Source organism: Atta cephalotes (assembly GCF_000143395.1).
Source record: "Atta cephalotes unplaced genomic scaffold scaffold00023, whole genome shotgun sequence".
Lineage (NCBI taxonomy): Eukaryota > Metazoa > Arthropoda > Insecta > Hymenoptera > Formicidae > Atta > Atta cephalotes.
The window spans coordinates 254,594-278,026 of NW_012130087.1; the positions used below are offsets into that span (position 1 = coordinate 254,594).

The window sequence follows — 23,433 nt, forward strand, 5'->3', positions numbered from 1 at the left end:
ATATATATATATATATATATATATATATATATATATACTACGGATAAAGAATTTTTTTGAAACGATCAAAAGCATGCTTGTAAAAACTTTGAGTATCAAAATATCTTTTTAATTTTGTATTGAAAAATATAGAATAATATATACATATATTATACACATAGAATAGCATACATATTAACGTACAATGATAGTCATGAAAATAGAGCATACATAAAAATTTATAAAATAATTTTGTTCATCTATTTTCACTTGCTGGTAATGTTATTTATTGTACAGCAGCAATAATTCAACTAAAAAATATAATGAACTATTACTGAAATTCGTATTGCAAGAATTTTAAAATGTCCTGTGCTATAAATCTGGTTATAATAATAAAGCCTAATTATTAATATAAGTTTATTAACATAAAAAAAGTTTGTTAAATATAATGTTAATAAACTCACATTTTAAGAAATTAATAATTTGGCTTTATGTAATGCATTACTTTTTAAAATGAGTAACGATAACGAGTTATTTAACAAAAATAACTGTAATGGTAACGCATATTATTTTTCTAAAGTAATTCCCGACTCTGTATATGTATTACACAGTTTTTTACACTATTAATAGTCTGATCTTAGTATGCCGTTTGAATCTCGCGCAACATTTGGGGATAAAATTTGATTGGCTGATCTAGTATTCAGTCGCCATTATGCGCAATGGTACACCTTACAGAAAACAAACCACTTGTTTCCTAATATCATAGTGGTGATGCGGGTTGATGCGGTGGTTCACTGGGTGTGGCGAGGGTGAGGTGCGGTGACGAACGACAACAACAATTGTAAACGAACGACTTATACAGATATCAGTTAGTTTCACGTTGACCTTTCTAAAAGGTCACCATGACGGTAGACAAGCAAGATTATCACAGAGCGTCCAGTGAGTAATTGATTAAGTCAATCAATAAAGCGATTATTTGAAATAACCTACTAATTGTCCTTCGTTTTCATTGATAGACGCAGTCGTTTTTGGTGGAGGACTCTCGTTCGTGGCACTCTTTCTCTTAATGATGGCTTTCATAAGGTAAACATACCTTCCATAAATATACCAAGCAATTATTATAAGTAACTAACAATCTCAAATTGACTTGAAACATATGAAAACAATGTTACTAATCCTCTCCATAATTTCCAGTCCGTATTGGATAGAATCGTATCAGGAGACGTTCAGCAGCTTTAAACACATGGGACTCTGGGAGTACTGCTTTGAGCAATTCCGTTATCCCTATTATCAGTTTGACAAACAATTCGACGGCTGTCACCATATATTTTCACAAGAATATTATGTCATAAGAGAGTGGCTGCTGCCAGTATGGCTCATGGTAGTGCAGACATTTGTCACGTTAGCCTTAATGCTGTCCATCTTTGCCTTCATTATAATTGCTTTGATTTGGACACGTTGGCCGTTGAGATTTGTCCTGCATTATGAATGGATTTTGTCATCCTTTGTGTTTGTATGTGACGCAGCTGCTGGTAAGTGTGAAAGTTTTTAAAATTAAAAATAGAAGATATAATGTTCTTTAATCTGGTTATTTTTTAATTTTAGGCGTGCTTCTCTTTCTGGCAGTCTCTATATTCGGCGGACAATGCTGGCGTCGGGATTGGTTAATGTATCCGAATTTCAATCATTTGTCATGGTCATATGGTCTTGCTGTCATATCATTCATGATCCACACGTTTGCCGCATTCTTTCTTTATTTAGACGCGCGGACAGGTTACAGACTACGCAAGGAGTCTCGTAACTTAGTGATGCAGATGCAACCGAATCCACAATCTCAACACGCCCCATCAAGCCGAAGCGGATACGTATAAAGTAATCTCAAATCATGTGCTTTTGGCGAAAAATTTAATTTCCACATAAATTCTTATCGTTATTTTTAATGAAGATGCAAAAGATAAGATCTGTCTCTTAAGAGAGACTGTACATCTGTGTACGATTTTCATCCGTCCATTTAATTTGTTCATTAAAAATAATAGTAAAAACTTTATACATATATATCTATGTATAAGCTCTTACCATTATTTTTAATAAATAGTTCCATGTGAGAAGTAGTCGACCAATTGGTAGGTCCCCGGTTTGATCCCGACTCTCATCCCTTGTACCTCCGTTTTAAGAGGTTTATTTTCAGAATTGAAAATTATAAGCAAAGTAATATACGACGATCTGTTTCGAGAATCTACTTTTCATTTGTATTTAATTTAAAAAGGATAAACACGTGTATTACGATTGTCGCCTTTTCTCGAACTAATTAATTTACATTCGATTTACTTTAAACTAATTCAATTATGCATGAATAATATCCGTCCGTTGTTATACTCACGTGCACACATTTTTTTATCACATTTATATATATATATATTTTATACATTCTATATAGAATACATATAATATAATAGAATTATATTATTTGATTTATAAATGTATAGGAAATTAATAAATGAAGAAATTCTTTTTTGTGAACGAAATGACAATAAGTTATTGTAGAAGTTTTCACTCACCTGGAATATTCGTTTGTGACGCAACGTCGAGCACGTAGCGCATGACGTCCAATTCGAAACTTGTGTCGAGAACGATGAAACTTGCTTTTTCGAGATGCGGCTGATATTCTTTTATCAACTTCGGAGTAATCAAAGCGAAGCATTCCATTTCGCTAACGTAAAAGTGACATTCGCCATTAACGTCCACTATCACCGTCATCCTGTAATATTAGCGATAATTTGTCAAATATGAATGAATCTGCTGATATTCGGATAATCAGTTTGTCGAATTATCTTATTACTTAAATTCGAATATCGGAATAATTCGAATCTGCATATCTAAAGAGATGAATTTATTGGAATCTGAGTTTGTTAATTTGCATTCTTAAGTACAGTAAATTAGGCAATTAGAAAGTAATGTTCTCGTTTCTTTCCTTCTTAACTTCTTCTAAAAGTGTTATTTTCCCTTATAGCCAAAAATATCGTTATCATCAAAAGAAGCTATCTATTATCCAAGCACATCAACATTTATAAATTTGTAATAATTGGACAGTAATTATTTCGGCTAATTTGGATTTGATATATTACTGTCCAAATATTTATAATCTTATATATTATTCAATGGAACTATCGGATAAGTTTTTATCCGAATGCTCATCAACGAAGTAAGATTACGACTCGTACTTTGCGGTGTCCACGTCCGACATACGTTTCACTATCTCGCCTCCGACTCCCAAGCTCTCGAGAATGATCTTCCCAAGCTCGTCATTGCCAACGATAGATATTAAACGCGTATTTTTTAAACCGAGCTTGAGTAGTGCATCAGCAACGTTTCGACCAACTCCGCCGCAGCTTCGTCTACTTCGTCCGGTATGCGTTCTCCCATCATTCTGGAAATGAATTGCTCTCTTCAGGATTATTCGGATTCTACATAAATTCTGTAGACGATTAATCGATTTTTCATGTGAAATTTTCCATATGGCAAAGAGGAAGGAAAAAAAATGCAAAGAGTAAAACCATAAAAATTCTCTTAAGAAGAATTTTTATAGTTTTAGTAAAGAAGAAAATGTTTTAAGAAAAAAGCATATTATAGAAAGAACGGATCTACACTTTTCGAGAAAGCCTAGTTGGGGCTATAAAGGAGTTTACTTTGTTTACTTTGGGTACATCTATTTTTCAGTTTGTAAAAATTCAATTAAACGTGAAGTATTTGCTCCAGGATACAGCTGAGAGAGAGAGAGAGAGAGAGTGCTTAGAGGAAGTATGCAAAATCCTATCCCTGTGATATTGAAGTTAGTATATAGTGTTTATTCTTTCCATTCCTCTTTTTTCCGTTCCTATATCTTGGTGTACAATATAACCGGTGCCTACGTATCTCAGTTCTATACATTCTTTCTCTCTCTTTCTCTCTCCCTCTCTTTCACACTTCTACTACATCCGGTGGTAACATATGGTTGGACATTTTTATCTCTCCACCTCTTCCTTCCACCTCAGCTCTATTTCTACGTATCAACGCTGTGCTTGAGGATGCGCGCACCCTCCCACGAAAGAGACCTTATCGGTCAGACCTATTTCCTGCGACGACAGTGCTCCGTTTCAGACTCGTGAAACAAGACCGATCTTGCCTATCCTTTTGTGACATAAAATAGTGGTATTGAAATACAAATTTATTCTCTGTGACGGCTAGCGGAACTGGATCGAAGCGGAACCCATTTCGTCCACCTCTGATCGTCCGCCCTTGTACACTCCCTTCGCGTGTCTTCCCTCTATCTATCAGTTTGCCTTGCGACGGTGGTGGCAGAGTCTCTTCAATCTTCGTGCCAATCTGGTTGCCTATTTTGGGCGCTGTTTATGGTGGTGAACACCCTCATGGTTCACGTACCTCCGGGTGCCTCGTATTCTTTGCGCCGACAAGGTATAGAGGAAAAGAGAGAAAAACCGCAAAATAGACAAGAGATAGATAGGTAAAAAGAGCCGCGCGTGTCTGCTTGGAACATCCATCTCATGCGTCAAGCGCGCGGGGCGAGAAGCGTCGGGCGTCGTGGCCGCGGCGTCGCGACGACGATGACGACGATGACGACGATGACGACGACGACGACGACGACGACGACGACGAGAACGCTCGGTCGCGCGCACGAGCTTTCGACTCTGCGTGATCAGTGGCAGTGAGAGGCAGCGCGTCGCGTCGCGTCGCGCCGCTCCACGAAGCGTCGTGCGAGCGACATGCGCTACGGCTGGCGGCCTTGTCAAGTGTCGATTGTGACCAGGAGGACGGGGACGAGGCCGAGGCCGAGGCCGAGGACAAGAACGAGAACGTCAACGACGACGAGAACCAGGACAACGAAAACGGGAATAACGCCGGTAACGAGAAAACCGAGAACAAAAGTGATAACGTCGAGGTGCTGGTGAAAGGCGGCACGAGGTGTATAGGACGCATAATGAGCAAACGTGGGCGACTGGCATGAACGACGACGTCGCCGTGGACGACGTTGCCGAGGAGGACTCTCACGGCGATGCTTGTGAAGGAAGCGCTACGGACACCACGACGACGACGAAGACGACGACGATCGCGTTCCTCGTGCACACCCCGACCGTCGTACTGTCGGCCCGACTGATGACACTCGACCGCAGCGATTCCGCAGCGGTCTCGGCGAACAAGATCGCACCTCCGCAATCCACGTGCACATAGGCTGATAATCGGCGTTAAGAAATTTGCGTCGTAGAAAGCGCGATCTCCTTAAAATGATTATAAGTGACGAGCCGCCCGTGGCGTTTCTCGTCGAATGTCGAAGAAGATTTCTTTAAAATTCTCTACTTCTCTAAGTGTTTCACTTTCGTGCAAAGTAATCGAAGACGAAGAGGATTAATCGAATGAGATCACTTTCCTCAGAAAGACTCTCTTTCTTTCCTCGAGGATCTTCCCCTGAAGAAAGGTCTCTTTCTAAAAAACAAGAATTTCAAGGACCGAGACGTTCCTTCGCAAGAGAAAGCACGCTCCTTGACATCGAGCGTGCGTTTCCTCCGGAGAAGTTCTACGCAGAGGTATCTAGTTGATCGAATAAGCCGGATCAACGCGAACAGTGTCATTCCTTTGCGAAATAGTAATTGTGTCCTCCTCCTCCTCCTTGAACCTTCATTGAAAAGGTCGCGTTCGGTATCGAAAGAAATCTTGGCGAGATTCGATAGCAATTTGAAAAGTGTGCTCGAGCATCCGAGGGTGTCACGCGTTGGATCCACGCCATTCCGATCGACAAATTGATACGATTGACTTGCTGATCGGTAGAGCTTGTGAGAAAGAATTCGCGTGTGGCATTTCCTGTTTTGCATGCGGTGAAAATAGGACGAAGCGTCGTAGCGAGTAATGATAAATTCCTTCGGGAAGGTCGGGAGGAAGATTGCATAATACCACGTTCCCTCCCTACATCCATTGCCACCCTCTTCCTCCCCTTCTCTTGCGCGCGCGCGCGGATTTCCTCGTCATCTTTTTTCTCTCTCTGACTTTTCGCGCCTCCTCTTCAGAGATATGTCTCACCTCGTATATCGAATATCTAATTAAAGGCTGACCGATAATCTTTTTTTATCACGTCTGTCCCCGCTCAGTAAGACTCTAGTCTCTTGTCCCTCGCTCCGGTATCCGGCGTTGAAAAAGGATTGCACATTGCACGCGACATCGATCCGCGCACGCCTCTTCTCTCTTTCTCTCTTTCTCTTTCTCCTTCGCTCTCTTTTTTTTCCTTCCGCGGGATTATGTAAAGCAGACAGTACTGGACGCCGGCCAGGACATTGACTGCTCGTCTTCGTGACGTTGGGAATTGTTTCTCCGTTAAGACGAAAAGAGAGGTAATCGCGCGCTATCGATGCCTCTTTCACTCCCTCTCTTTTCTTCTCGTACGTATTCCTCGCTCGAGTGTCGGTGTCAATGTGGAGCGCGTGCTAACGCGCAGGGTTTAAACGATCGATGGGCCCTTACCGTTCTCTCGCTCTTCCGTGTTTTCATTACAATGCGCCACTCGCATTACTCGCATATACTCGTGGCGATTTGTCCACATGCATATATGCAGTATGCAATGTGAATGCCAATGCACGAAAACGAGAGCATACTTTGGCGCATTGCCCTGGCCGAGCCGATGCATGTCCGTGTTCGCGACCCTGGACGAGGACAATCTCGGAACAATTTGTATATCCCGCATGTAGAGAATCTTTACCGAGACTTCGCATGTATTACGACGGCGATTTTTCTTGACATTCTTTGAAATGGAATCTCACTCTAAAAAGTGAACTTTCACCTTTCAAAGAGTGATAATTTTGCTAATTTTGAAAAAAGAAAAATCACTTTAGAAAATTCTGTCACTGAAAATTTTCTAATTCTCTAAAGTAAAATCTCATTCTTAAAAGAGTGAAAATTCTGCCACTTTTTAGAGTGAAATTCCACTCCGAAGAATCTAGAGAGTTTTTCTTTACACTTTTGCTTCCTACTTTCTAAACTATCCCTCTGGTATTTCATCCTCTTTCAGTCCTGTCTGATCGCGATTGTATATATGCCTCTTCGCAATTCGTCAGATAGGGTTGTCTCTGTGGTTCTTCCGATGGCTCGCCGGGCCGGCGACGCTTCGTGCCAATATACTCACTCAGGCGCATATCCTCTCTCTATCTCGCACGATTTATCTTTGTCCCTCCTCGGAGAAGCTACATAGAGCTAAGCGGCGGAGGATCGATAAATAGAATCGCCTATCGCACGCTACAACTGTCAGAAAGAAATACAATCCACCGAGGTGCACGCTAGCCTCCTCCCGCCGTTGGTTTCAACTTGGAAACGCACGCACATTGAATTCCGTTGAATTCCCGCGCCTTCCTCTCTCCTTTCGCAAGTCCCCTTTTAGATCAAGTCATCCGCGGAGTGGATGTGAAAGTGTGTGTGTGTGTGTGTGTGTGTGTGTGTGTGTGTGTGTGAAAATAAAGAGAGAGAGAGAGAATTTCAAAAATTGCGCGGCATGGTGAACAAGCGAAAGAAGATCCAAGATCGAAGATCAAATCTTTTAAAAAGCTTTGGATCCTAAAAATTTTCAAAAAAAATTCGACTACCGCAAGATAGATTCAAGGACATGTGTCTGTTAGGAATTGAATATGTCTCTCAAATATTTTTTATATACTTCTGTTTTCTTGCACAGGAGAATCCTGACATTAATCGTTCCGGTTGCTGGAACATCGAAGACCGCCATTGCGGTGAACGACGACAGGTGCGCGTGACACGAGAGGGACAACCATGAATGTTAGCACGAACGACCTTCCGGTGCGGCGATGCAGAACAACGTGGCTCGCGTGACTCGCACCGGTCACGAGTAAAGAGAATCGGTCTCCACCTCTAGCCACCACCCTCCTCGCGTAATACCGCGGCGGCGACGGCCACCACCACCAACGGTGCAACGCGCTGGCCCGTCTCTCCTATTCAACCCCCCGCGTCCGCGGGATACAATCCTTACGACGAGGACACGCACAGGGTGGCACGATAGTATGACGGTGATGCTGCTGCAACGTTCAGTCACCCCGCAGTCGACGCACAGACAAAAGACAGCGACGAAGGACTGCAGCGCGAAGCCGCCCTTTCTCTTTCTGCTGGACGACCGTGAGGAGCATCGGCACTCGACCGATACCAACACCACGACTACTACAAACAACAATAATAACAACAATAATAACAATAATAATAATAATAATAATAATAATAATAACAACAACAACAATAACGTCGACAACAATAACGTCTTCAAAAGAGGCGATCGGAGGAGTAACAGCCGCGATCACGTCGCCGACGAGGCGCCGTCGTCGGTGACGTCCCAACGACTCGCCGACGGTGGTGAGGACGTCGCGATGCGATATTACCGCCTCTGGATCTACGCCTGTAACCTGGTGCTGTTCGGTAGCGCGATCGGCTTTGCCGCCGCGGTGTCGCAGACTCTCCTGTTCACCGGCGACCCACGCCGGCACGTGGTGCCGGGTGTACCTCGCGTCTACGACCCCACCGCGCTCTACGGCTATCTGGCACTGACGGCGCAGTTGGGCCTGGTGCAATTACTCGGTTGCATCGCCGCCAGACGGCTCAGCGCCCGGTTGCTTCATGTTTATTGGATATTACTGCTGATACTGCTGTTCGGCGACGCCGTCGTCGGCGTCGCCTGGATCTTCCGTTTCGAGAAAATGCGCGCCGACCTCAGACCCATGCTCAAACTACGTTTGCAGGTGCGCCATCGATTTAGTTCTTCCTTTTAGTTCGAGGGTTTTTGTACCCCGATTCTTTTAAGTTCAGTATTGTTATACAGTTGTTGACGGCATTAGCGCAGCTTTTTTACTGTGTATCTGCGCGATGACAATATACCGATACTGATGTCATTAAGAGTATAGAATCGGAATACAAGCCTGTTTGCTGGTCATTACGTCGAAAGCGGAAAAACATATAAGCTTTTTCTCTCGTACTGTGTATCGAAATAGATTAATTTCTTGCATGTTAAAGCTCGTATTACATAGATTTCTGAGATGTACCAAAAAACTCGTCAATTCGTCGACTAGGGAATAGCTATCTATAGATTAATTTGTACTGTCATTTACAAGTAGGGAGTTTTCATCTTAGTGATGACGTAGAAATCAATTTGTACCGATATACAGCGTGAAAAAGAATTTATACGATTTTTCTTCTCTGATCGAGATCTCTGGGATTCTATAACTCTTAACGACAGTATCGTTATGTTACTGTTGTAAATATTTTTTACCATATATAATATGTAATATGCTAAAAGTTACAGAATCCCAATGTTGAAGCCTCGGATTTCCGTTTCCGATAGATTAATACTAGGACTGCGGGTCCTAGGTTTAAATTAATCCAATCGCGGTTCAAGATAAATCTGGATTTTTAGGCAGAGTTGTCACTATAAAAGTAAAACTACTTGCAATTAATTATGATTATTTATGAAAAATCTAAAGCTTCACGTGTAAATCTAAATTACCTGGAAAAGAAAGAACTATCAGACAGGAACTGCTGTTCTATAGTCAACGTAAACCGTACTATGTCTCGAGGTGATCGACAATTTCTTGCCCGCAGATGGATTATGATAAGGAGATACGATTCAGCGAACAGTGGGACCGACTTCAGCGGGAGTTCATGTGCTGCGGGGTGACCGGACCCAAGGATTTCAATCACCGTGACAACTTGCCACTAACCTGCTGCGAGCCCAGCGTTAACGTCAGCGAGGCCTGTCAGAACCCGTACATGCGCGGCTGCGAGGACACACTTGTACGCTGGCTCAGGAAGACGGCGGACCTACTGTTTGTCCTCGGCTTCTGCGTCATCGCCTTCGCCAAGCTCTGCTTCCTCGGCATCCTACGCTACGAGATACGGGAAATGATACAGAAGATACGAATGCTGAGGGAACCGCCGCCGCCGGCCACGCCGTTCGCGCAACCGCCCTTTTCCCAGGTGCTGCCGGAAACAGCCAACAACGGCAGCATAGTGAGACGCACAACGTTACCTAACACTGTTATACCTTCCGGTATGTTTCAGTTTGAAGTAATTCCCCTTTGTGAAAGCAATGTCGACGATCTGAATCAATTAACGCCGAAACTTGATGATATGTTATCCAGATTTTAGTTGCTGATCATTAGTATTGTTAGGACGGAATCTTTATATATATATATATATATATATATATCAGATTCGAATAATGAACAACTATTTGAATATGATATATCTATTAATCGACTCTTTTTACCAATATTCGAATATCGACTATTATAGAAGAGAATAGAATACCTATTATAGAATAGAGGTAAAAGCTTAATAACTATTTCAATCTTAATAATCTAATAAGAAAGGACGGTTTCGTTTAAGTGTCTATAAATTTAGGCAGATACAGATCTGAAAATAAATTTATTGGATCATCAAAATAATTTCAAGCATGATGAGAAATGCTATAAAAAGTAAGTTTTAGCATACTATAGTAGTAACTAATTTAAGCGTCCTACATAATTATTTTGATGATCCAACAAAATTATATTCAAATATATAGATAAATTTTTAGATACTTCTCAGCAAATTCGTTCTTTTCCTGAAGGATTTGATTTTTTGAAGGAAGAAAAGAACTATCAGCTTTTGATTCATTTTCAGGCAACGCGTCGGTGTTGCTACAGTCGGACGAATGCAACACCGGCCGGCATCCTCTGTTGGCGAACAATCTGCAGGACGGTGGTGCTGACAGCGATACAAATAGCCACTGCGCACTAATACTCGAGGAAACGACACCTACCTCGACGAACAACCACAATTGCGCGGCCGGCGGCGGCCGTGAAAAAAGCAACGGTAACAACAACTACGAGATGCGTGAGTTTAACCGCAGGCTGTTGCTGTCGAATGGTACCAGCCCAGGCACAGGCGTGACCGTAACAAGCGGTCAGAGTAGGCGCACCTGACTATGGAGATGGTGGCGAAGCACCCAGAACCGTTTCCTATACAGGAGCAATCGGCGGCGCGCCGATATACCGCTATACAAGTAAAAGTACGACAAACTCTTTGTCATACGTTTCAGTTTCTTTTTTAAGAAAATAACACATACATCTAGCGAGCTACTAGCTGGCGCGAGTCCAACGGACGATGTGATATACCTAAGAAAACGTCGCCGCCGCCGCCGTCATTATCGATGTCATCGTATCGACGAAATCGGTGAAAGTGAAGAAGGTTGACAATTGCGTAGCTCGTCTTCTATAGTCATCCCTACTTCTCACTCTCGAGGTCTTATCGCCGATAGTGCACACAAACATAATACCGAGGGAAGACTGCGGCGACGGATGACGTTGACGGCACATGAGAGACCAAGCATTCATGAATCGATATCACGGTGGGACTTTACAATTATTAATGAAAGAACCAAATCAAAACATATATAATAGTGCGAGAGAGATAGAGAGAGAAAGAGAGCTATCTCCATTTTTGTAAGGCAAAATTCATGAAGAAGCGTTTAAATTCGCCAAGATCACGACGCGAGAGTGAAACTCCCCCGATCATCTTGCGTGATCCGAGGGTGAAAAAAAAAAAAAGAAAAGAGCGCAATCCGAGGCTGGAACGTCGTTGCCCTATGATTCCTTAAAACGAGCGACGAGCAACTCACCCCGCGTGAAAAACAGTTCGAAGAAACCATTCTATTTACGGCCCGTACTCTCGTAGTCGTATGCTAATTTCGTCATCATCGACATCGAACTACAGAGGGTAGGTGCACGCTAATTTTAAATGACCGTTAGAAACAACTTTCTTTAGTCTTCTGACTTTTATGGAATAAATCCGCCGCTTTTCCACGCGAGCTTTCGCTGTGTTTGTGCGCGCGCGTCCCTAGCCGCGGTGACTACATCGTCGGGTTGTTCATTAACTGCCCCGGGCTCTCCTCGCAAGTATACATCTTGCATATACATGCCTTACTGTCCTCGCATAATCGGTGTGCATAACTACTTTTGCAGATTTTATTTTTAATCGTGAAACTTTCTTGAGTTACCCATATCCGAATAAAGCCGTCATCGATCGTGTCATCAGTGTACCCGAGATATCATCCATCGTGCTGTTTCTCATTCGAAGATAAACTCCACGCCGGTAGTATGTCACAGTCGAATGTAACTATCATCGCCTATAAATGACACACGAAGCTCTTGTTCCCGTTGAATCTTTGCATAGAATTGTTTTTAGACTAACAATTCTGAGTTAATTAAAGACTCTCGAGCTAGTAATCAGATGTATTTCGTGGATCGTGTTTCTGTCTGGCAAAACATTATTTTTAGTGTATCTCCTTTCTATCTATATTATATGTCGCAAAGGTATCTCTCTCAAAAATCCCATAGATATTCATTTTATCTTTTGAACACATCATGGATATTATTATACCAATATTAAAACAACAGAAGCAGTGAATTTAGTTGACTGTTCGATCTTTTCTATCACTATTTGAAGAATAGAAGTTATGATTCAAAACTTGTTAACAATTTCTGTGACTTTTATTCGACTTGAGGAAATTATATCTTTGCGACTTCACGTTTGACTCTCTTAATAATGCAAACAACTTGTATTTGTTCAGACCAGAACTGTGCTTTATAGTATTGTCTAATCAGCTATCGTATCTCGCAACTACATTCATTAAGTTCTGTAATGATTCTTAAGAGATAATTACGATAGTTACGGGAGAATATTGTGAGATACTACTGCCAAATTGATGATCCTCCTACCTTTCTCTGACAAGACGAATATATATGTTTAGACAAATTATTCTTGAGCGACAAGAATTTGTTTAGTTTTCTCCTTAATAATATTACAGTAATAATATAACAGAAAATGAAAGAACGAGGAAATGAGAGGGAAAGAGAAATTTCCAATATAGGCGATGATTAAATAATTTCTAATCGCTGTTACATAAACATCTAAAAGATACGCGTCACGCAAGTAGCTTGTACCGATACGTTTCCTTGTAATTACACCATCATTATTGACTAAGATAAGTATGGATCGGAGATACTTCATTCAATGTTTCAAACTATTTTCCCTTTTTCTTTTCGCACGCCTCATACGCCACTCCAATAATTGAGATCCGTCTTATAAGCGACAAAGACGTAGCGTACACTTGAAATAATTGGCTTCCTAGCTAGGATTAAAGGAATCTTAGGGTTATACATTTAATGAGAATGCAATGATAATGGATACAAATACTATAGTAGGCTGTATATACCGGCATAGATAATAAGTGTCGATCGTCTGCTTAAGGAGAAACCGAGATATTATCTGTTAATTGTTCGAACGCATGTCTCCGCCGATGTCATAAAATGGGACGCTTTACGTTAATCCTATCTGTCGCAGTTGAATTTACGTGTTTCGAAATCTGGCGTTTTACATGTCCAAGTATAATTACGCTAGTCTGGAAAACAGGGTAATTATTAATCTCAAACGGTTGCCTGATCATCTTTGGGCCACTATTAGCGAAGTAGAACATTTGTGCGTGTCGCCAAATAAGATAATTGATTCCTTTCGTTTTCTCCAGATAAGAAAAGATTCTTTTGCCGACTACGTGCAAGTTCAATCATTTTTTTCTTAATCAGACCATCGAATTATTGTTGAATGTAATAATAATGTGAAAGCTTACACCTCGCAGACACACAGCCTCTGCCACTAAATGTATATAAAGATATTATATACAAAAGATAGAGAGATATTAATCGTTTTTTAATTAATTAATTAGACGAAAGAAAATACATTTGGAAAGAAAAAAAAACCAATATGAAACTTATATATCAACTCCGGAGAAACGAGATATTTGAATTCATTTCGGTTGTTGTATCAATGTATCATCTATTAGAAAAAAACAGCGAAAGATTTTAGGCATTTATATTTTATTCGGTCGACATTTCCTAATGTTATAACGTACAACCACACTGCAAGAAAAATTTCAAAGTTCAAACGAGCATAGCGATTTATAATGGAGATTGGTATTTAAATGTAATATATATAAATTGAAGTGGAAGACGTGCGGGGAGCTTTGAATAGTGCCTGCTTAAAATCCGATTTATTATATATCTCAAACAATTAGGTATGGTTGAACAATTAGTCATTTGCGACATTGCACGTTGAATCCGACAGATCGATCAACAGGAAACAGTCTACAAAAATGCGATCCATTTTTTATTAAAATAAGAAAGAAGTAGATAAGAGTTTATAGCTTACGTTATCTTTTCTAATATTAAACAATGTCGCTGAAGATTTATCTAAATGAATATTCTATCTCATTGAATGTTACTGAAAATATCTAACGATAATCAAGATGTTCGCACAAATAATATAAAGATCGATTTCCTATTAAATCGGCTTTTTGATCAATCGATCCGTTTCTGCCAGGTGTGCGATGTCGCAAATGAGATATTTCATAGAGTGATCGTAGCGCGATATCGAAAGAAAAGTATGCACACTTAAAAGCTTTGACTATCTTAATATTGTATAAAGACGACACACACGCGATGAAGAAAAAAAAGAGTGTATTCAAAGACTGTTAATGAAGAAGAACGAACACGAAATAATTAACACGTAGTTACAAGCTACAATCGAGCTCAATAGCGCGTTTACGTTAATGAACCTCTCATAATATCATATCGACAAGCTTGCATCTGTATTTAATTTACATTACAGGGATACGCCGCCGGTTTCAATACGGCCGTATTTCATAGGTTTGCTATTCTATAAAGCGTTTGTTAACATACACCATAATCTTCCCCTGTTCTACGCGAGATTTCCCATTATTTGATATTATTAAGTGTACATAAAAAGATAAAAAAAAAGTGGTAATTGTATATAAATACTGTTACTGTTCTACAAACTATATTATGTAATATGAATATATAAGAAAAAAAATTGGTTATTTAGTATAACTTTGATTGTGAGATTTTTGACTTACTTTTATTTGGGGATCCTTCACTTGCAGAACAGTATCCACTATTGACGCGCCAATAACCACCTGAATAACACATTAGTTTAAATATACTTCAAATAGAGATAGTGGCATGACTTGTTTAACGGTGTGTCAGTCTTAAATGTTATGATAAAGTAACTTCTCACGTCATGCTTCTTAAGTCTATTTGCTTATAAGTCTATTTTCAAGAAATAATTTTATATTCTTTTCGGACTTACCGGTTTTTGTCTTGATATTACTGATGGTACAGAAGTAGAGCTTATATGGGCTGTTTGAGATTTTTCACAGAGATTCAAGGCGATTTCAGCTGCGACTTTGGCATTGTTTTCTATGAGAGCTATATCTGTAAAATTGTCATAAGCCAAATGTTTTAAACAATTATATTTTATCGCATTTTATATCGCAATTAATTTCTATTTACTCACTCGCTTCAAGTGACTGACCACGCGTGATCTCGTTGAGTTCACTTAAAAGGAAAGGCGTAACTTGCTTGCCCGTTATGCGCATAGCATTAGCTTTCTTTAAAGCCTCAGATATAGCAGCATCCATGACACTAGGTTGCAATGCATATTTTTCAGGAATAGGAACTGCAAATAACATCCCTGTGTTAATATCCAGTACTCTCTGTGTCTCCACAATATCGGCTGCTTCCTTGGCATTGGAGATTCTGCACGGTGCTTTTATTTTGTCTGAAGTTTCAGAACAGTGAAAAGCTGGAAATTCTGGTGTTTTGCCTATTTTTATGACCGGTACTCCTTGAGTTTCCTGCGAGCATAAAATCCGTATTTTTATGTTAACCTCTGGAAACAAAAGGAACATTTATAAATTGTATGAAACATAGAAATGGTTATATATTCATATCTATCAAATCTTTAAGTATATCTACCAAATACTCCAAGGTCTTGCCAATGTCCAGAATAGATTTGATACCAGAGCAAACAACTGCCACCGGCGTGCGTCCAAGTTCAATTAGGTCGGCACTGATGTCAAGAGTTAGCTCAGCTCCTCTGTGAACACCACCGATACCACCTGTTGCCATTATTGGAATACCAGCTGCATGTGCAATTAACATTGTGCCACTAACTGTTGTACCACCATTCAATCCTTGCGACAAAATGAAAGAAATATCCCTTCGTGAACACTTTATAGTCTTTGCAGAGTCAGCTTTAGACAAGGTCTCCAGTTGTTCATTGTTCAAGCCTACATGTATCTTGCCATTTATGATTCCTATCGTTGCAGGTATGACACCCTAAAATAAGCAAAAAGTGTGTCTACTATTGTTCACAACATTATTGTTCAATCGTGATAGATAACTTTCAAAGCTACTCACAATATATTCAATATATTAACTTAGAAAATTTTTTTATTTTTGAAAATTCTCAAATAAAATATTCAAATTTCTCTTGTTTTATTGATAATCAAAAAGACCTTTCGATGGGGAAGTTCCTAAATTTCAATTATTTTATATTAGAATGCTTTCCAGCAAGAGACACAGATAACATAAGTGTAACACAATGATTCATTACTTCTCATTATTCTCATTATTATTTCTCAATGTTTAACAAAGATGAATTGATCACTATATGTTTCTTGCTAGAAATCAATTGTCTTCATTTGAAAAAAGAACGTCATTGGATATCATACTTGCTTTCTGATTGCATCTTCGACTTTCAGCGCGGTGTCCAAGTTATTTGGATACGGCATACCGTGTGTGATGATTGTTGATTCTAGTGCCACGATAGGTAGACCGTGTTTTCGAGCCGCCGCGACATTCGGTCCATAGACGAGTGAATTCCGACCGGCGATCGATCTCTGATGGATCGGCGGCACGTTGGATCTCCTGCATAATTTTCCTAGGAGGTCGCTCAAACGGGATCGATGCATATCGGGATGAATGAACGCTTGAATGAATATGCAGAGTATTTTTGACGCGAGTTTTTCTCAACTTCTAGATAAGACAAACGAATGAAAGTAATCGCGATAATCAAATGTTATTTGAAATTGAGATAAACCGATTAAGGTACAAGCGCCGATACGTAACGAACGAACGGTACTTTATTTCACCGTATGAATTTTATATATCGATGATATTACTTCATTTTTCTTCCATTTTTATCGTTGTATAACAAGATCAATAAAGATCCTGATCCGATGACGTCTGTCTCTCGATTGTATGGCCGGCAGCCATACAGAATTGTATCCCTGTAGCTGCACTGTGATATATCTTAAATGCGCTTAAAATGAAATAGGTGTATGATTTGATATTGAAGAAAAAAGAGAGAAGATATAAATTTCAAAGATGAAAGATTTGAAATTTTTGTAAATTCGATGTAATGAATATTCTACATGTAAAATTGTTTATGTTTGACGATCAGGACACGTGCGTGCGCGTCTAATTCAGGAGTAGAGAATCGGGATTTGTGCGTCGCGAACAGCTGATCACAGCTGATAGTCCGGCGTCTTCGACACGTGCAGAGAATTGAACTTTAGGTTAGAAAGTGAACAGCAGTTGAAAGCCGGAAATAGTCTTGATTTTTTTAACTTTTTTCTTTTAATTTTTCTCGATATTGGAGGAAAAAAAAGAGAAAAGATGAACAAGAAGTTCAGCTAAAATTGCTAAAAAGAAAAAGTCCATATAATAACAATCATAATTAATGTTTTTCGATTTAATTAGGCGCAGTGATTATTTGAGCAGAACTACACTTAAGTACCGAACTTTACCCTCTCACTGTTTTCTTCTCCGATTGGCTAATCGATTGACCGCCAAAAGAAAAGAAGTTCGAAATATCTTTAATTTTTCATTATACTCATCTTTCATTATAAAACAAAGTAGCATATTTGTTCCTGATTGAACTAATTATTGAAAACGATTTTGAATTTTTTAAATCAATAATGATGTATATACTAATATCTAGATGCAACAAAAATACATATACACAAGCCTCGAGTAGGCTTGAAATGCATAATCTAAAAGGAAAAAAAAGTTAAAATAATCAATTTGACGTCACATTGATCGTCACATTATTTTGATTTTCTTGTTCTGCTTGAATAGTATTCAACCAGAACACAATAAACTTCTAGAAGGCGAAAATTGAATCAAAGTATAAAAGAAACATAAATGTTTCTTTTATCTCTGTTTTATCGTTCCAATTTTCTCCTTTTAAAAGTTTCGTTTACACTTCTGTTATTCTCCCATTATATTCAATTTATGCTCCGATTTTTATTTTCATCCGGGTTGTTATAGATCTGTTTTTTATAACTGTACTTTTGGAACTTAAAAAGTGAAACAAATATACATTTGATATTTTACTAAAATGAGAAAAAAGTTCTAGTGCAGCTATCTAGTGCAGCTTATAAAAAACTGACTGTGACGTCAAAACGACGTCGAAGTAACAAAATGATTACTAATAACTTTTTCGACTATAATCGATGTAGATTGACCCGAGAATGATTAACCCGAAAGTACCATGACCTCATCTAAATAGAAACCAAATAAGTAGAGCATGCGTGTGACGTCATTTATGAGATAATCGATCTCGGATCGATTATTTAAATCCGCTGCAATCGAAAACGCTGTAAAAGACATTTTTCAATCAGCAACGATTTATTTTAACGTCATTTCATGGCTTGTTTTTCTGCTTGGGTACTATAATTATCTATAATACATATATTCACTTGTATTCATTCACTGTCAGTGTTGAAAATCTATAGTATACACTTACGTACATACATGCTGTAGATTTTCAGTACTGGCAGTAAATATTGAAACGTAGCCTTCATGAAAGGTCTCTAGTGACGTCAGATGAGATAAATGAACCTTTGAATTGAATCTTTTTTGTTGAATTGTAAAATGTTTTTCATCTAAACATAATTTCGATTGATTTAATTGATAATTATCAAATATAATATTTGTATTATATTTTGTCAACATGGATAGAAATTAATTTTTGTTAAAATTCACAAATGAGCAAATTAAAAATGAGCCGAGTTTGGCTAAATTTATAGAAGAAAAGATTTTTTTATTAAGGATAATGAATATATTATACAAAGTTAGAATCACGCGAAATTTGATCACACACATCGCAACATTGTTTGTGCGAAATCGCTGTTCTTATCTGATCGATTAGAAAAATTTTTGTTGTTACAAACATTGAACAATAACAATTGATAGAAAAATAATGTTTATTTCTTTTATAGGAATTAATTTAATACTAGCTAATAGAAATAAATTCAACTTACTAGCCAATTAATCACTTATTTTGAACATTAAAAGTATTGTTATAGTATTTTTTTAATTATTAAAAATTATGACATAACAAATATCGAATGACATTATCCAATAAATCGTTCGATACTTGTTACCTCATAATTTTTGATAAATACAAAAAATTGGCATATCTAACAAAAAAATGTCAGCAATCACACAATTCTTGCAGTCAGTGGGAAGATTACAGACACAAATGCTATTGGTAAATGCTACATAATCTGTAAATATTATGTAATGTCATCAGTAAATATGCTCATCATTTGGGATATTAATAGATTGTTTAGTAGATATCTTATCCGAACCGTTCGTGCTGATAATTTATTATTATATATTTGCATATTGCGACAATCCTATTTATTTGACGTCAATTTTCGGGAAATGGATTTAACATATATCGATATATTCTCCAATATGGTTTCGATTCTACCGTAATTGGAGCAGAGCACGATTAGAGATTACTGATACTTCTCGGAACTGGCTTCTTGAAACAATTATGACCGTGAAAGAATTGCGTCTTTTTTTGTCCCCTAAAACTCTTCTCCGGTGTCGTCACCGAGATTATCGACAATGTTGTGAAAATGCGTTTCGATCTCGTTGTCGCCAAGATTACAAGTTCATCGAGGGTCAATCCTAGTTGCGTCTGTGTGCGGGGAGCGTGATGTTTTCGAGTGCATAAGATCAGATTTTTGCCGAGACTCAAGAGACGTTTTGAGTTCAAGGGTGGAAAAACGCGGTGGGATATGATTTCCAAACGCGACAATATCGTCCATATATATCATATCGATGCCGTCGTACAGCACGTAGTGCGTGATAATCTCACTCCGAAGTGTACGACAAGGATGTCCCCGCATAAGGAGCCGTTTTCCCATCTACAGGATGACGAAATGTATTCATTTAGTAGATCGCTAAGAAACCAGGAATATACAAGAGATAAACGCATTTATTTTAGTGAGAATGAAAAAAGGTACATTATATTTCCTTTCAACTAGTGAATTCCAGTCACGAATTCTTATTAATCTCTTACGAGAACAATTAAGTTACGAATCTTACAATTTTGCTTAGGATTGACCCACAAAACTCCAGACGCTTCATTAGAAATATAAATGAATAAACCGACATAAATAGTTACAAAGAAAATATTATAGTAAGAATTATAACGGAGTCTTCAGTAGCTTTAGGCTAGCATTTTACGAGAGAGTTGCAATTATTCGAATTTTTAATGTACGCTTTGTCAATACAATTAATTAAAGAAAAAAATCTCAAAACCTTGGCGTAATTGCTTTTACACAAATTGTATGTTTTATTTCGTCCACGGAGAATAACATACGATGTCGATGCAGTAAATTCAGACATAACAGAAAATAGATTGATTGAATTAAAATAGACGTTTTAAGCTTAAAACCTACTTTAGACGACCTATAATTCGCGTCAGATTTCAAGATAGAATCCTATTTATAAATTTATACGCCGTGTACAAAAAAATATTTAAAGAATCAGAAATATGTACATACATAAATATAGGATGCGCACATGTATCAAAATACGCAAAATCTATATGAAAATAGAATTATGTCTTGAAATCTGACACGAATTATAGATCGCCTAAAATGGGATTATGACATTGTTATATATATCTATAAATTGTCCCCATAGCGATTTAAAAATATCTATAACTGTTCACAGTGCGCATCGTAATTTCTATTAATGCGATCGGTGAAAATCAATAATCCATTGCAATTTTTATAGTACAAGTACTTCAATATCGTACAACATTGGCTGAGTTTAGTAGAAAAAGTAACTTTGCAACTGTTGAAAAAATTCTTTAGTATGATTCGTTTTTGTTCTTAATTCCTTATAGATCTACATGTATAAATTAATCATATAAAATAATCTTACAACAATTACAAAGCTATTTTCTGCTAAAAGCAGCCAATATTATAATAATATTTAAATTCTTCGCTCAGAGATTATATATTCTCATTACAAAAAAGAATTAATATTATAGTAACTGGTACAATTATAAAAAAAGATTAATATCATAGTAACTGATGTAATATTTTCTCTGTATCTAAATAAGTCAGAAAAAAGTAGAAGAATATCATGTGAACGAATAAAAAATTTAAATGGTAAATAAATTCAGAAAGAATTTGTGTTTAGGGACGAATATGAATTAGGCACTTGTGCTTATGGCAAGAATAATGTCAAGTTGTTGTACGTAAATCGGAATAATGAGCCTTACCACGACATTCGCGAGTACGAGATCGATACGCACTTACGTCTGTACGACCGGAAGGAATTTTTTGAGGGTGACAATCGCGACATCGTCTCGACGGATAGTCAAAAGAATACGGTGTACCTGCTAGCGAAGAAGCACGGCGTTCAATCGCCCGAAACGTTCGCGCTTCTACTTTGCTCTCACTTCCTCTATACGTATAAACACGTGGCACAAGTCAATATCAACGTCGAGGAATATCCGTGGAGCAGGTATCACACTAACAACCGGCCGCACAATCACGCCTTCGTTATGAATCCCACTGTGACGAGATTCTGCCAAGTCAGTCAGGTCAGAAATGGTATGGCTCGAGAAAAATGATCCGCTTATTTCACGTAACTCACTGAGACTAATTCGGAAAATGAAAAATATTGATCTGATTTTAAATTTCTAAATAAATTCAATCTTCAGATAATTCCTAAATAGATTTATTTCGTGATTCTTTTATATCATTATCATTATTATTTTTTTATATGATAAAGTTACATACATTATGAAAGTTTGATGTCTTTAATTTATATGTAATAAGATTTTATTTTTTGCCCTTAAATTAAAAGATGTATTAACGTAATATTTTTTAATGCAACATATTTTTCGGCACATGCATTTGATTTATTACGAAATCAGAAAATATGCATTTGAACAAGCAGAAGATTAGTCTATTAACTTTTTATTCAAGATTTACTCGGTTCTAGGGCCGCCACAAATACGCGGTGGATTAAAAGGGCTGCGAGTGTTGAAAACCACTCAGAGTTCGTTTGTAAACTTCGTTCAGGACGAATATGGCACGTTGCAAGACACGCACGATCGTATTTTCAGTACTGTTGTAATGGCAGCATGGGATTATTCCACCGCCGAGGTAGATTTTGATGGTGCTTGGCATATGGTGAAGGAATGCATTTTACAGAATTTCGCGGGTCCACCAGATACGGGGATTCATTCGTTCAGTGTACAGAATACGCTTTATCTCACAGAAAAGTGCATACTTGATAAAGTCAAGCAAGTAAGCATTAACATATTATTATCACAAAGTAATTGTTTACTACCTATCTCATAACGTTTTGCCAAAAAGATCTTAATTTAATTTATTTTAATATTAAATTAATAAGTTAAAATTAAAATAAATAAATAAAAAACATTTAACATTATTAAAATATTAAATAATAATAATTACATATTATAATAATAAATTAATATATTTAATTATTTTGTTTTACCTATTATGTATGCATTACGCGGAAATAAAATATTTACAGATTAGTAGCATCGAGATGCAAATGCCGAACAAGCATTACATCGATTTGGATTTCAGCTCGTTTACTAAACTAAGAATAGAAGGACAAAACAAGGAAGTTTATCTACCCTTAGATAAGCCGTCAGGTATTATTTATGGTCGATTAAACAGAAAAGATTCCTCGGCCAAATTATAGACATGTATGAGTGTTGAATTATTAATAAAGTTTACATTTTTTATAATCAGGCTGGATTGTTCCATCTTTCGGTAAACTTCACTGTCTTATTCTCTTTCATAAGAATAATGCTCTTATTCTTTTGCTCTTTTGTTTATACAATAAATAAATTATTATCACATAATTTACCCGAAGCTGGAACAACTAGTCTTTAATTTAATTCTCATCAAATAAATCAATCAAATAATCAAATAAATTTTTAAAGATTACTTTGGAGTGTATAACTCGCGCCAGATTTCGGAATAAAATTCTGTAATTTTTACATGTATGTAATTTCATATACATATATTTTATATAAACTTCAATTTTATATAAACTTTAATTCTCTTAATTTTTTCTTATACATGCCACCATAAAATGATAAATAAATTTATCTGGAATTATTCTATTTTATTTTAATTTATTATAAGCTCTGATAATATAGGAAGTATGG

General features: G+C 37.7%; 4 protein-coding genes across 4 annotated transcripts in view; 3 read left to right on the forward strand and 1 right to left on the reverse strand.

The window, feature by feature from the left end:
• LOC105619786 (pseudouridine-metabolizing bifunctional protein C1861.05) overlaps positions 1-16,876 on the reverse strand; it is a 27,974-nt gene extending 11,098 nt beyond the window's left edge. Inside the window, exons 1-7 of the mRNA XM_012201303.1 lie at positions 16,637-16,876; positions 15,879-16,241; positions 15,418-15,757; positions 15,211-15,335; positions 14,978-15,037; positions 3,201-3,406; positions 2,538-2,737 (exon numbers count right to left, since the gene is read on the reverse strand). Of these exons, the coding sequence (XP_012056693.1) occupies positions 2,538-2,737; positions 3,201-3,406; positions 14,978-15,037; positions 15,211-15,335; positions 15,418-15,757; positions 15,879-16,241; positions 16,637-16,876 (1,534 nt within the window). The remainder of the gene's footprint in view (positions 1-2,537; positions 2,738-3,200; positions 3,407-14,977; positions 15,038-15,210; positions 15,336-15,417; positions 15,758-15,878; positions 16,242-16,636) is intronic.
• LOC105619783 lies at positions 882-1,850 on the forward strand. Its single transcript, XM_012201300.1, has 4 exons — positions 882-918; positions 996-1,062; positions 1,174-1,511; positions 1,585-1,850. Exons 1-4 carry the CDS (start codon positions 882-884, stop codon positions 1,848-1,850), a joined length of 708 nt encoding a protein of 235 aa, XP_012056690.1.
• On the forward strand, positions 8,028-10,973 carry LOC105619782. The gene is made up of 3 exons (XM_012201299.1): positions 8,028-8,753; positions 9,610-10,057; positions 10,672-10,973. Exons 1-3 carry the CDS (start codon positions 8,028-8,030, stop codon positions 10,971-10,973), a joined length of 1,476 nt encoding a protein of 491 aa, XP_012056689.1.
• A 3,222-nt stretch (positions 16,877-20,098) lies between the features above and the next one.
• On the forward strand, positions 20,099-23,316 carry LOC105619788 (uricase). Its single transcript, XM_012201304.1, has 4 exons — positions 20,099-20,223; positions 21,417-21,832; positions 22,227-22,534; positions 22,788-23,316. Exons 1-4 carry the CDS (start codon positions 20,099-20,101, stop codon positions 22,959-22,961), a joined length of 1,023 nt encoding a protein of 340 aa, XP_012056694.1. The 3' UTR covers positions 22,962-23,316.
• Positions 23,317-23,433: the final 117 nt, after the last annotated feature.